At 42.1% G+C, this 13,815-nt stretch overlaps 3 protein-coding genes across 10 annotated transcripts in view; all 3 read left to right on the top strand.

Annotated features, from left to right (window-relative positions):
- Positions 1-565: 565 nt before the first annotated feature.
- LOC105695586 (E3 ubiquitin-protein ligase MARCH8) lies at positions 566-6,468 on the top strand. The gene is made up of 5 exons (XM_012417289.1): positions 566-1,630; positions 2,578-2,669; positions 4,075-4,255; positions 4,454-4,719; positions 4,803-6,468. The coding sequence occupies exons 1-5, from the start codon at positions 1,517-1,519 to the stop codon at positions 5,083-5,085; spliced, it is 936 nt and encodes a 311-aa protein (XP_012272712.1). The 5' UTR covers positions 566-1,516; the 3' UTR covers positions 5,086-6,468.
- Positions 6,469-6,724: 256 nt separating this feature from the next.
- On the top strand, positions 6,725-12,701 carry LOC105695585 (phosphatidate cytidylyltransferase, photoreceptor-specific). 3 transcript variants are annotated; one of them, XR_001103647.1, is made up of 11 exons: positions 6,887-6,973; positions 8,273-8,397; positions 8,476-8,572; positions 8,651-8,827; positions 9,100-9,302; positions 9,382-9,538; positions 9,624-9,776; positions 9,977-10,108; positions 10,184-10,318; positions 10,441-10,649; positions 10,709-12,701. XR_001103647.1 is itself a non-coding variant. In XM_012417288.2 (10 exons), the coding sequence occupies exons 1-10, from the start codon at positions 6,887-6,889 to the stop codon at positions 10,528-10,530; spliced, it is 1,341 nt and encodes a 446-aa protein (XP_012272711.1). In that variant the 5' UTR covers positions 6,725-6,886; the 3' UTR covers positions 10,531-12,473. The 3 variants fall into 3 exon arrangements, 2 of the variants coding, with proteins under 2 accessions (XP_012272711.1, XP_012272709.1); XM_012417288.2 differs by having other exon boundaries at positions 6,725-6,973; positions 8,651-8,812; positions 10,441-12,473; XM_012417286.2 differs by having other exon boundaries at positions 6,726-6,973; positions 10,441-12,473.
- A 284-nt stretch (positions 12,702-12,985) lies between these two features.
- The window catches only part of LOC105695584 (patronin), a 36,773-nt gene continuing 35,943 nt past the window's right edge, over positions 12,986-13,815 (top strand). For all 6 annotated transcript variants that reach the window (XM_012417283.2, XM_012417285.2, XM_012417284.2 and 3 more), the window contains exon 1: positions 12,986-13,505. The gene's annotated coding sequence lies outside the window, so the exon portion shown is untranslated. The remainder of the gene's footprint in view (positions 13,506-13,815) is intronic.

Below are 13,815 nucleotides of genomic sequence, written 5' to 3'. Positions count from 1 at the left end.
TTCTCATATCTCACGCGATATTTTTCTTGTTTTTTGCCCCTTTCTCGTCTAGTATATCTCCATTATTAATTTGAAATGGTGCACCCTGAGTTAAACTGCCCCCATGGATTTTTCGCTTCAATTAGAGGAATTATTGTGAGTTCTTCGTCTTTATCGACTGCGACCTTCCGTTTAATCTTCGCCCTTACTAGATAACCCTTCCTAAATAACCTATCTAATAGCTCCGCAAGATGGCAGCACATATTTATTCCTGGCACCGTCCTGCAACCAATCTCGATCGTTGACGCTCATCCAACTTATCTCTGCTTGAAATTGGCTTTCCTTTCCGTGCATCGTCTTCGAATCCGTGAGCAGGTTAGATTGGAAGTGACCAATCGGACTCTAAATTTATAGCAAGGATTAATAGAATAACGGCACGCGGAAATTTTGAAGAGCGTCCATAGGTTGTTGAAATCGCGCGTCTGGATTCGTCGTTATTCGGCCGCCATCTTGGTTGAGATGTGCTACACAGACGGCTTTTGATTGGCTGTTGCCGCTTGACCACGCCTACGCGTCTGTGCTTGGCTGGTGCAGCAGAAAAATACTTGGTGCAGGTCTGTCCGTGAAGGAAGTGTTCCCCGAGGATGACGTCGAGTTTTTCGCGTGTGGAATCGCGCAACGCGAGCCTCGGCGTCGGCCCTGAGAACGGGGTATGAACGGCCGAGCAATGGCAGTGAATTTCTCGTGGTTCCCGACGAAAAGGCGAATCGATCCTCTCTCACGCTCGAAATGGTAATCCTCTTCGTTGTGTCATCGACTCGAGCCAAGTGTCAAAGCAGCCTCGAGTCTCGTCTCGTTTGACCCCGGGAGGCCCTAACCTCAATTTCTCGACGAGGCGATTCCGGAGCAACCAGAGTCGCCTCTTTGTCGTCCGACAGAGTAAAAATTGGGGGTGTCAAGATGTACTTATTCGCTGGATGGTGAGCGAATAGTCTCTTCTGCGTTGAAAAGCAGGCTTACTGAGAGCAAGGGTGCCCCTGCGATGACAGATACTATAGGAAGTTGACAAGTCTACGATAAGTACTCTAAACTATGAGTATTGTAACGTTGCTAGTCGTCGAGTGAGTCTGTTCCTTATCGAGTGATTATTACGATCGTTGCACGAAGCTTCTGACCGTTAATGCAGGTTTTAAACTTCATCGTCTGCATTACGAGTGCCAGCGAGACGAGTCCATCGATGTAAAAGAGGAGGCACGTTTCAGTTGATGTCGATTGGGAAGAGTGGCCTGAGACTGAAAAACGTAAAATGGTAATCGCTAATCTATGGAGCGATTTAAGCTGCCAGAGGATTCACGGTAACGACATTAGGCTGTGAACGGGTTCATAAATCAAGGTGTTCTTTGTGATGGTTGAAAAAAGGATTGTCTTGATTGAGGGAATTTTTGTCATTCCACGACATGAATGACCAAACTTTCTCTAGGATGCGCTTAAAAGTTTTTCTATTGTGATCAGCAACGTCTCTTATAAGTGCAGCGTTATGCCGGTACATCAAATTAACGTTGGTCCGCCGGAGTGGCAACAGCAACTCGGCCCAATGAATAATTCCAGTCCAGCAAGTGGTGAACCATTGTCCACCGAATGGAAACCACAGGTATATTAAAAACTTTCATTTTAATTTTCATGGTTACTTGTTTATATAAATTAATATCACTCAGATGGTTAAATTCTTTTTGCGTTATTGTAAATTTTGTACTGTTCTGTGTTTCTCAATCCTTGTGAATAAAGAGCAATTAAAGAAATTTAAAAAATAATAAATATTTATAAACTGCATGTGCATTAGATATGTGATAGTGGATAAGGAAATTGCCTAGTCTATCAATTATTGCCTTGTGAGTTCATTCCATCCATTATCTGTTACATCGAAAGTTCAGACTTACATATCATTTTTTTAGAGTACGTCAATACATTCTGTAAATAGAACAAGTTATATCACTAAACATGAAATCATGATTATTCCTGGAATAGCACTTTTAGAACGTGCAAGTGGAATTAAGGTTCTTCATAAATTTTACTGTTGTTACTGTACTGTTTTACTGTAGTTCTTTTTCATTTTTGGGTCAATATTTCACAATCGAAGTATTATTGATGCATATTTAATCCCTCGCAAATTTATTTTCAGTGATTTATAAGCTATTGCTATACTGTCTTAAACGAAAGTGCAAAATAAATACAAGAATAATTTTAGATATGCTGGCAGGAATAGTCCGTGAAACAAGGTCTGGCTGTAGAAGCTTAACCAAATGAGATGCAGCGAAGTCCACTTATTTTTCTTACGGAATAATAATTTGTATACATTATTCCTGCTTACTTCCATGCATAATTTTTTAATTAATACCAATGTAACATTGAACTACCTCTACGATTGGTTCAACAGATGTCCTTCAATGATTAGATTACAAAATTTATGAAAAAACTGCATTCACTTTCTTCTCACATTATCGCGATACCTACATTTTTCAATTGTCATAAATATTTGTCATTTTTTAGTCTAATATATTCCTTGTTCAGCTAAATATGCCACATTAATTTTCTGTACAGGAAACTGCATATGCAAGGGTCGTCACAGTCATACCCGATCACTGTCACTCATCAGTGAGCACGCTGTCATCGAGCACACATGACATTTGTCGGTAAGTGTCGCAAACAGTTTGAAAAGGATATAAAGTAATGATACTCCGTGAAACTCTTAATCAAAAAACCGATTCAAATCGCTTTACGTTTCTTAAACCAGTGGTTCAATTAATTGGACTTCATTGTACAGATCTATTCTTGTATTTTATGTGCTAATTATTGGTTTAACGCCGGTTTGAATCACTTTACAAACTAGCGGGTAGAGGTTAAGTCGCGCTTTACTTCCTGGAGTCGTAACTGTTCCAGAATTAACAAAGACATATCCGGGAGAGCCTCGTTGAAACAATGAAAATAATGACGATGAACAGAGTTCAGTCGTAAAGAGTGAAAAGAATGGAGTGCCGAAGGTCGGCTGAATTGAAAGTAGGTTCAAGAGCAATTACGCCTGTTGAAGGGAAACGATTGCGGTTAGTTAAGGATGATGTGAATTTTCAATTAGCTTCCAAGAAACAGGTATTGCTAGCAATTTGGCGATTCTTTATCGCATTCCTGATAAGTTTGGGGAACACGACAAAGATATCGGATATGAAGGATGCAGGCAACGCGATAACTGGACAAAAGATTGAACTGCGTCTCGCAAGAGGTTAATGACAAGCTAATATGTATTTTTTATATTTATTCTTACAAGTCATTCTTGGCGTTATTCATTATTTACGTTTATCGCGTTTGGCAACGCATATTAAAGTGTGCAGGCAGACAAAGAATACAGAGTGGTAATTTTGTGAATCAGTACCACAGGGAGAATTGCGAATATGGATCAGAGAGTTGACCATGGAATAATAAAATGCTTCTACCATGTCTGACTGGAATGCTGGTTGTTTTTTTATTCACAGTGTAAATTATATAAAAAGGTGTTCAGTCTAGGTTGTTCTATTTTCCCTTTTCAAGGAATTTTTTGCAAAATTTCTTTGAATATATGTTTGGCTCCAGTCAACAATAGCTGCTTCTATCAAATTTTACGTAACAGATAGTCACGCGCTGTCTTTAATCGTCATGCAGTAATACTTTCGCTTCATTAGATAGACCTTCATGTATTATGAACGATACCATAGGAATGAGATTGGTTATCGGAGTGCACCGAGTGCAAAGTAATGATTTCTTCATCTCCGTGTGTAGCAATCTACATTTATACCGACCACACGAGCGTAGGGATATCTTTAGCTATTTTCGAAAAGGCGACTTAAGTCGAGTCTCTTGTAGCAACTGTCAACGTTAGATTACCCTGTCAACGTATAACAATTAATTGAATAATGTTGGCACACCCAAGGTGTAACGTCAAATTAACTTGGCGCCACTCTCAAGAGTAACTGCCAGATGAAATAACTTTAGAGTTAAGGAGACATGTATACATATGGCAACTTTTTGCGATTACACCATTTATGATGCCATTTTTGTTTCGAGAAGAATATGCCACTGCGAAGGCGAAGTCGGAGCGCCCCTGCTGGCACCCTGTTATTGCAGCGGCAGTCTGCGTTATGTTCATCAGGCTTGTCTTCAACAATGGATAAAGGCATCGGACACGCGTGCCTGCGAACTGTGCAAATTCACCTTCATCATGCATGCCAAGACAAAGCCTTTCTCAGAGGTTAGTCAAAAGAAGAAGTAACGTGGTCTCCTGATTCAATCGATCCAGGTAACCCAATGATCGTTCCCCTGGAGACTGTCGGACACTTCTTGGAGGTTATAATTAACAATAAATTATAACAAAATGTCCCTTTGGGACGATGATTGTTTTTTAAAGTTCTTTGGTAGAAAACAGAATTAATAAGTTATGTTGTTTCAGTGGGAGAAACTCGAAATGTCTGCCTTGGAGGTTCGTAAGCTCTGGTGTGCGGTGGCCTTCCACGCAGTGGCAGCCCTCTGCGTAGCCTGGTCTCTGTACGTGCTGGTCGAGCGCTCTGTCGAGGAGGCCCGAAGAGGTTACGTCGATTGGCCCTTCTGGACGAAACTAATCGTCGTTGTGATAGGTTCCACCGGGGGACTCGTTTTTATGTACATCCAATGCAAAGCGTACATCATGCTCTGCAGGAAGTGGCGTGCGTTTAACAGGTAATCCGGCGAGAGATCTAACCTCACCTACCTAACCTAGTGATGCAAGTCGAGAATTTTAATTCATTCTGTCCGTCTTCTAGGGTGATATTCATCCAGAATGCCCCCGAGAAAGTGGTGCTTCCACCGTCGCCGACGGATTCCCTCAGAGAGGCGACTCTGCCGCTCAAGGACCCCACTGCCTCGATGCCGGAGCTTAATCGCACTCTGTTGCCGCGCACCGTCGACCCTTCCTGCGCTTCCCACGCCGCGAAGCCCGAGTCCGCACCGCCTCCTCAGAGGCACGACGCTCAACTCAAGTTATACGTATTCGAGAAGCTCTCCTCGTCGGAGGACAATTTATACAATAAGAGCGATAACTGCTAAATCAATGGTCGACGGATAGGCCGATCCTCGTCCGGGATAGGCCTCGACACGCAGACGAGGAACTTCTGCATCGTGGGAAACTGTCTACTAACCTTTCGCACATCACGAGAAATGCAACTTAACCTCTAAGAGGTTAGATGAGAAGCTTCGATTCAGGTGTGTCTACGAGTCGGAAATGTGCAGTGAAAAAAGGTACGTAAGTGGTAATCGAGTTGTCTCGTGATTTCCCCGTGAGACGATCGCTTCTTAGGTCTGGTAAAACTTGTGGTACTTAAATATTAGGACGGAGCGTCGAGAAGCCAAGTAGATGGTCGGAAGTATCTTCGAATAAGCGGTGCTGGTTTAATATTTTGTATTAAGGAGGCTTTGCTGTCGTTGATCTGTCTGGTTTTTTGTGGCGAAGTGTATGGTTTGTTTCGACGAAACAACTCGGTTATCAGCGTCTGCTTCAGTAGACTCGTGCGATAAGAGGGATAACGTCTAAATTGACGGTCGATTGATCAGCTGATTTTCAGTTGGGAGGTTTCGAGTGTTTGGGAGTTAGAATTACATGGAATATAGACCCAAGGTGCTCTCTGCAAAATTATAAGTGGTGCTATGTTTTGACTATGGCCAGGGGAACACCGAAGTGTATTACCTACATAGATGATGTACGCGATAAGGATGGTTCGATGATAATCGGTAAATGAAACGACTCTCAGTAAAGAGCCCAAAATGTGCATTGATGGCATCTGTCAAAATGCAGGAAATAATTCAGTTAAACTCATTATGGAAAGGAAAGATGCGTGAAAATCAAAAAGGAGTTCATACAATATGAATCCAATCAGCGGTTAAAATAGTAAATGGAAAGTCTTTCCAAATTGAAGGAAAGGGAGGTAAGACCTTTACCAAAATAGAGACAGGGCGAAACTTGTTGGATTCGTCCTTGACAAAAATTTAATGGACTGTGAACCAGGTGCTCGTAGACCTGGTCGACTATGGTGATTAATAGCGACGGAGTTAACGTGAACTCGCTGCGTTGCACGTTTCTTTTTAAATGATCGAACTCCCGAAACCCGAAGGCCTCCCCGTCGGAGCGCCGTTAGTTGGCATTTAGTACTTTTGGTGCTAACATTTAATCGTAGGCAACGGTAGTACGTGGTGATCGCGCGTGTCCAGGGTAATGAACACTCTCTTGCCAGGTCCGGTGGAAACTCCGCTATCGTCGCCACGTAACACCGCTGATCCATAGAGTACATCCGCGTATCGAAAGGAAGGAAGCCCCCCTTATCCGCTACCCAATTTTTCTCAACAGCAGACAATTATGTACATAATTATCGTATCTGTGATGTTATTGAATAAACTTTACCATATTTAAACAAGACGTTCTTTTCGTCGAACGCGCGTCGCGCGCATGTCCGTGGGTCGTCGTCGATTCTGCCATTTTATGATTTAATATAAACTTTATTTCTAGTCGAGACTATTCCGTCTGCTCGATAGAAACGGAACGTGGAATGTATTGGCGAGCCCCACTTTCGACAATCCCATTTACTGCGTTTCTGGGTTTTGAAATTCCCGCCTGCGGCGCGTCTGTATCGATCCGTCGAAGATAGCCGAGCGTTGCCGAACGCCTTTCGGGCCAACCTGCGCCGTGACCGCTTCACTCGTCCTGCGCGCCCACCGATATCTGTCCCATCACGTCCGTTTGGTTTCATCAATTATTTAAACATGTAAATATGCAGTTAAGTTTCGCTCGTCCGCGGTCACAGTGGTTTGCCCGATTTTAAGTTCCTCGGACGGTGAGTCATAAGCCAGGGTGAAAATGTCCGATCTCCGGAAGAGGACCGTCGCGGACACCGCCGACGCCGTCGACCAAAAGGCGGAGAAGGAAGACGTCAACGAAGACCACGTAAGGGTCATTAATTCGGCCGGATTAATTGCTCCGGCACGTTTAATCGTTTTGTTGGACGCTTAGGTTAAGGCAGAGGACCGTGGCTTTTGTTTATTGTAAAGTTCTGTAATCGTGACAGTGACAGGTATTTGTGTTCCATTGCCACCCCTCGCTTTCATGTCATGATATATCATTTGATGTTTCCTATTTTTGTAAGTGGCAGCACTAGGGCTGGTTCACATCCTTCGAAGTAAAAATTAGCTCTACAATTGAATGTCCCATGCATCTTCGAGGAAGCTGTCAGTGATACTTGGTGAGACGAAATGAAAAATCAATGATTCGATCGAATGAGTAAGCGTTTGATTTTGACAGAAAATAGGATCCATGCGGTCGGTGCTGTTTCTTAACGGTTCTTGATATAGCAAGTATTTAAGGTATTTCATCTTGTTTTATGTTATCTTATCACTTCAATGTAAGTGTAAATATGTTTGCATTCACAAAATTGCTATCGCTGTAGGATTTAGTTTTCTTGCCCCTTTTTATTTTATGCGTCTGCAAAATGTCACATTTGTTCTAGAATTGACATAAAATGGCCACAAAATTATTTTAATTGCGTATCGTTTTTTAACCCATTTCTAAATGCGATAAGCTACTTACTTCACTGAATTTAATGTGTATTAGTCATCGTTCTTCAATGCTTATGTACGTCTACCTTATCTCATTGCCTTGGAGTATTTTAGTTTGCCTACTTCATATGTACTAACATTTTTTCATTGACAATAATTGATATCTCTCCCTATACCGATTATCATATCTAAATGAATGTTTCCTATTTTTTCATTTGAAGTAATCTTAACTGTGCCATCGCTAGTACGGCTATATTACAGAAATTTTGGTATCGTTAAGCTTGTATGCCGAAACATTACTACTTGACTGACTGAAAGAGGAGTCAATTGTAATTCGAGTAACTACAATTACAGTATCACTTGAAGTAGATCAGGCTCAGACCAGCCACTTAATGGAATAAATTGAGGCTGGTCAAGAATTAATTGGTCACAGTTATTGATTCAAAGAATTTAAGGGACATAAGTGGGCTAAGCCAATTAATGGCAAGGTTACGTATGCAGTGAAAATTTATAGTCAACAATGGACCAACAAATTGCTAATTATGCTTTGTTTTGATGGCTGTAATCATTAATGAATAACCGTTTAATTAAAACGAGATATTCGAATGGACCGAATTAAGAGATACTTTTGCAGCTGAAGTTAGTTTCACAGTGGGTAAAATGATTAACCAATACATTGTATTCTTCACAGAAGGAAGACGTTGAGTCCGAAGACGATGCCAAGCTCGAGGTTGATGAGCTGGCCAAAACCTTGCCTCAGGGGACGAATCACATACCAAACGTGCTGCACACAGCCTTGTCTAACTTGCCAGACCGGTAACAATCTTTCAATTAAAGTAGTTAGAGTAATAACTGGAGAGTTTTTATAATGGTATACGTTTCTTTAATTTTTAGTTGGAGAAACTGGGTGATTCGGGGCATTTCAGCATGGCTGATGATAGCCGGATTTTGTCTTGTTATTTATGGGGGACCTTTAGCGTTAATGATCACGGTGAGTAATTGTAACCATTACTTGCATTTATAATTATGAGCATAAAATTTATTTAATGACAATGATGTTTTTTCACAGACATTAGTCGTGCAAGTAAAGTGCTACGAAGAAATTATCAACATTGGTTATGCTGTCTACAGAATACATGGGTTGCCATGGTTCCGATCATTGTCTTGGTACTTCTTGGTTACTTCGAATTATTTCTTTTACGGAGAAAGCCTGATGGATTACTTTGCAGTGGTAATTAGTCGTACGGTTAGTATTAGCGATAGGTAGAGTGACATTGGATTTGAAATGCTGCCATTGTGACATGGTGACGTTGACATGAAATCAATAATAACGGTCTTAGCTGATCATCGAAGGTGGCACAATGGCTTCCCTGACCATTTGTTGGGGCTTCCGGCATCATGCTAAAATAGCATTAAGGGGAACGACCTTGTGAAACTATACTGAAGTTTAAAGAATGACCTATTTTATTCATAGGCAAGCAAGGAGATGCCTTATTACTGAGATACTTTTCTTTCCAGGAATATTTGCGAGTGCTCGTAACCTACCACCGATTCATATCATTTTGCCTCTACATTGTGGGCTTCGTTTGGTTCGTTCTGTCCCTCGTTAAGAAATATTACATGAAGCAGTTCTCACTTTTTGCGTGGACTCACGTTGCATTGTTAATCGTTGTGACGCAAAGCTATTTGATTATTAAAAATATCTTCGAAGGATTGATATGGTAAGTATCTTGTGCAACATTGAACGAACAATTTTATTTTAGGACAAAAATAATTTATGATTAATGTTATTTACCCCAGGTTCATCGTACCAGTAAGCATGATTGTGATTAACGACACAATGGCATATGTTTTTGGTTTCTTCTTTGGAAGAACGCCCTTGATTAAGTTATCACCAAAGAAGACTTGGGAAGGATTCATCGGTGGCGGTATTTCGACTGTCGTACTAGGACTATTGGTGCGTTAATATTTTTTTAACCGAAGTTAGTGCTTCCTTAATGGAGGTTAGATTATGTCAGGTCATTGACGTTAATCGGTTTTAGGTATCGTACGTGATGTGTCAATACCGCTACTTCGTGTGTCCGATCGAGTACAGTGAAGTTCTGGGACGCATGACCATGGACTGTGAACCCTCTAGTCTTTTCCGACCCCAGGAATATCATCTACCAGAGTTTTTGCGAGCCTTCACTAAAGCGGTAAACTTGTTTGTTAATTATTCAATTTTTTTTCTCCCTATCAAGATCTTGAACGCGACATTGTGCTGTGCGTCAATTACGAGTAAAAATTTTCATACAATTTATAGATCTCTTTGTACATGTTTTATGCGGTGCTTTTATCCTATTACAGATTTCCTTCATAATTGTTCCTTGTTCATCAATCAATTTACGTTTTGCAGTTTAACATGAAATCCACAATAATGGTCTATCCATTTCTCCTGCACTCCTTGTCGATGGCAGTATTTAGTTCTGTGATCGGTCCCTTTGGGGGATTCTTCGCAAGTGGCTTCAAGAGGGCTTTCAAAATTAAGGTGTCTTATCATTTCTTTTTATTCTTCATTTTAAAAAATATTAAAGACACCATTTATAATTGTTTTCCCTTCCAGGACTTCGGTGATGTGATTCCAGGTCACGGAGGAATAATGGACAGATTCGACTGTCAATACTTAATGGCAACTTTCGTCAATGTGTATATCACTTCTTTCATTCATACCGATTCACCGCAGAGAATCCTGCAACAGGTAAGTTTGACAAAGAGAACTTTGCTTGCCAAGTAAAAGATCGTGAAAGAGTCGCACATGTGACAGGTCGTATAACTATTTTTGAAATCGACCAATCTGAAGTATTTCAATTTCATCTCCAGGTGTACAGCTTGAAACCCGAAGAGCAAATGCACCTGTTCAATTCTCTGCGTGATACGCTGGAGCACAGGGGGCTCCTAAATGCAACATAAATCGCCGAAGGTCAGAGGCGGATTCCTTTGTTATTCTATTTTTTATTTGTCTCCGATTACTCCACTAACGATTGCAATGAACAATTGGTAAGAAGTACAAAGGTATAAAGGAGGGGAAGGTACGAGACAAAGTATGAATTACGACCAGCCTCGGTCGGTAATGCCGAAATTATTTTAGAGGCCGTGATCGATGTCCTAACGAATGCCTAATGCGCCCAAAAGTAAGATACGCAAATGTTCAAGGGCAAATTCGCAGAAAGGCTCGGGAAGTGACTTCGCAGTTGACATTCTTCCAGAGAATCGTTTTCCGAGCACGTAGCGCACCTCGGGGGCTCATCTGGAGCTCGCAAAAAAAAGTCTACTTCCGTCTGCAGTATCCTTAAGGATCCTTTGAAACAGTTCTCTTTGCTGTCGACACCTTCGATAAGGTATCGTCAACCTTTGCCAAGGATTTTTCCTATGTTCGTCTTTATTCTCTAAGTGACTTTGTTGATTCGAGGCATCCATCCTATGTGGGATTTGTATTAGCAGATTGAGAAGTAACGTGTACTAGTTCTCAGCATTCAAATTCAAGAAACTCCTAGTTGTCGATACATAATGGGATTGAGGGCTGTTCGGATCATGTGATCTGCCAATTATTGTGAGAGGAAGATTAAATTCAATCAACTGGTTTGATTTAATGTCTCGAATGTTAACTTTTGCATGTTTCGTTGATGGTTTAGGTAGTTTTTCGTTGTGCATTCCGCAGTTTTCGCCGAGAAACGTCGAGCTGATAGATCGTATTAAAAATCCGCCCGCAACTGGGGAAATATGTGCCATGATATTTCTTTTTCATAAAATGGAAACAACTTTTAGAAATTAATGAAGAATTCGCTAGACGTTTCCCTGGCCGTGTGTAATGACAGATCTCTGGTCTGTCATCATGCCGGTTGTATCGGCTTACATTTCGCGTTCATTTCGCCCAATCGTGCATTTAGTCTGGAGGTGGATAATACCTCATAGTGATTCGTCGTATTTAATCGGCGCGTTATAGTTATTATACGTATAGGATTCAGATTTGCAACGTTGCATAGACAAACTTTACGGATCAAAGAGAAAAATTCTTTAACCAGGCCACAAAAATTTCTGCAGTTTGTACAATCTGTAAATTTTTATGGCGTGGTTCGATTAAATGTTTAAATTTAAAGATTATTTATAGGTTTCGCTTTAACCAAGTCGAAAAGTCTTCCTGACCAATCTTATGCATCGTTTTGCATAGCACGAAGAGGTTATGATTTTGCAATTTTGGTAACAAACTGAATCAAAAGATCTGATCCAAGAACTTTGCAAATTTGAGACGTACTCTCCTCGTTGATGGATGTTAGACCTCTTGACTTTGGGTGCTATGGCCACGTCACGTATTCCACGGAATAAGAGGCCAAGAGATACTTACCACCACTCGTGTTGGGGCGAACTGCAGCTCCGACCGTTAGTAAAAACCAAATTAGGCATACGTACCCACGTGTACCGGCATTACTAAGTGTATAAATGTATCCTCTCCTGCCGTGGGGGATGCTCGTCGTTTTGCAGAATATTTAAATGTCAGTGTCATGTAATAAAGCGTCTAATTTCTCGTTCCTTGTCTTCGTTGTAATTTTGGCAGAGAGAGAAAGGAAGTATGAGTGAGCGAGATGGGTCGTTAGATCATCCGTTAGAAAAAAACAAGAAAGAAAGAAAACTCAGATCGGTTATATTGTCTATTTGTAGTAACGTCCCGTTGCACCATTGTTTTAAGCTTTAATGTACTTTAAGTTTTTAAAGTATAACTCACTGTATTTACTTAGGTACAGAAAAATATATAAATATATCTATATATTATTTATTGAAGAGCGACGCCAATACATAGATGTAAGCATTACGTTGAGGATATTAAATAATTCTATGGATCACTTAGGATGAAAGCACTTGAATCGTGGTTTAATTTCGATGAAGTAAATTACATTAATTTTATTCAAATCCATCTTTCAGGTGTCTTCACCCCCGATCGACTCCCCTAAATAGTCCAACTTGAATCCTCCTTCCTCAGATTTCAATGTCATTTCACAACACTAAAAAAAAAATCAAGATACTTGTAATGTCGCTATCTCATAATGACAGGGACTTATTTGTAACACAATAAAGTCTAAGAACAATCTGTACACTTTCCATCACCGTTACCCTAAAAGTCGTCAATCCAGAGATGAATTCATCTCTGCGTCATTCTACGGCGATCTATCCGATTTTATCTACCTTACCATTTTTTGGTTAAGTAGAAACCATTACGTAGTCCGTCCCTCCGCCACTAGATGGCACCACGGCACGCGCGCAGCATCTTCTCCCTGTATTATCTCTGTTCAATCGGCGGTGCAAGTCTTCAGCTCGCCTCACTTTCCTCGGTGTCCGCGTTCCTCGCGTTCCTCGCGTCCCGGCGTCCCGAGTGCGCTCGCCGCTTTCGAGATATCGATTGGTCGATTATTCCGGCCCCTCGGACTGACGGTCGTTCCGCGATGGTCGGCGAACGTCTCGCGCTCGCCGAGTCCCACCTAGCCGTGGGCTTTCTGCAGGTCGCGCAACCGTCGTCGCCGCTGCGAGCCGTTCCGCGTTGAGAGTGTCGCCGAGCGTTTCGTCGCGGACCTCGCGAGTGTCCCCGCGAGGAAGCCTCGAGGCCGGGACGCCCCTAGTGCGAGAGGCCAGGCCGCGCGCGCGGTACGCGCCTCTCCGGCGACCCGCGACCCGCGCCGTGCGTGTCATCCGTGCCGCGGAGTGTCGCAAAGTGTCGCAGCGAAGTGCCGTTCTCGAGAAGTGTGTGCACCCCTCCTCCCTGTGTGATAAAGCGGGCCGAGAGCCCCATCGCGTCGGCGAGGGTCGACCTCGCGGCCTTGAGAGGCCTCCTCGGGTCCCTCCAGATCTGTCATCCGATCTCGTCTCGGCGCGCCCTGAAGTCACCCTGGTGACAGGTATGCCCTTCTCCTTCGCGTTGTACGACCCCTGGCCTCCTTCGACCTTCAAAGAGCCAGGAAGAGTCGATTTTTTGGGATGCTGGATTTTTCTTTCATGCTTCAGCCAATGGTTTACGCTACATTTTCTCTTCGTTTCGATGAGCATTTTAGTAACGATGAGATCGACTATTTAATCAGCCCCAGCGATGAAGGTTTATAAGGCTCGAGACGTGTCGATGCATTGTATTTGGAAATCAAAGACAGACCGGTCTTAAATTACTTTCCGAGCTCTTGCGATGGGGTAATTGTCTCAGGGTTCGATGATAGT

Source organism: Orussus abietinus, unplaced genomic scaffold (genome assembly GCF_000612105.2).
Source record: "Orussus abietinus isolate OABI.00-Male unplaced genomic scaffold, Oabi_2.0 scaffold4, whole genome shotgun sequence".
NCBI classification, from domain to species: Eukaryota; Metazoa; Arthropoda; class Insecta; order Hymenoptera; family Orussidae; genus Orussus; species Orussus abietinus.
This window is presented reverse-complemented; position numbering and strand designations above follow the sequence as displayed.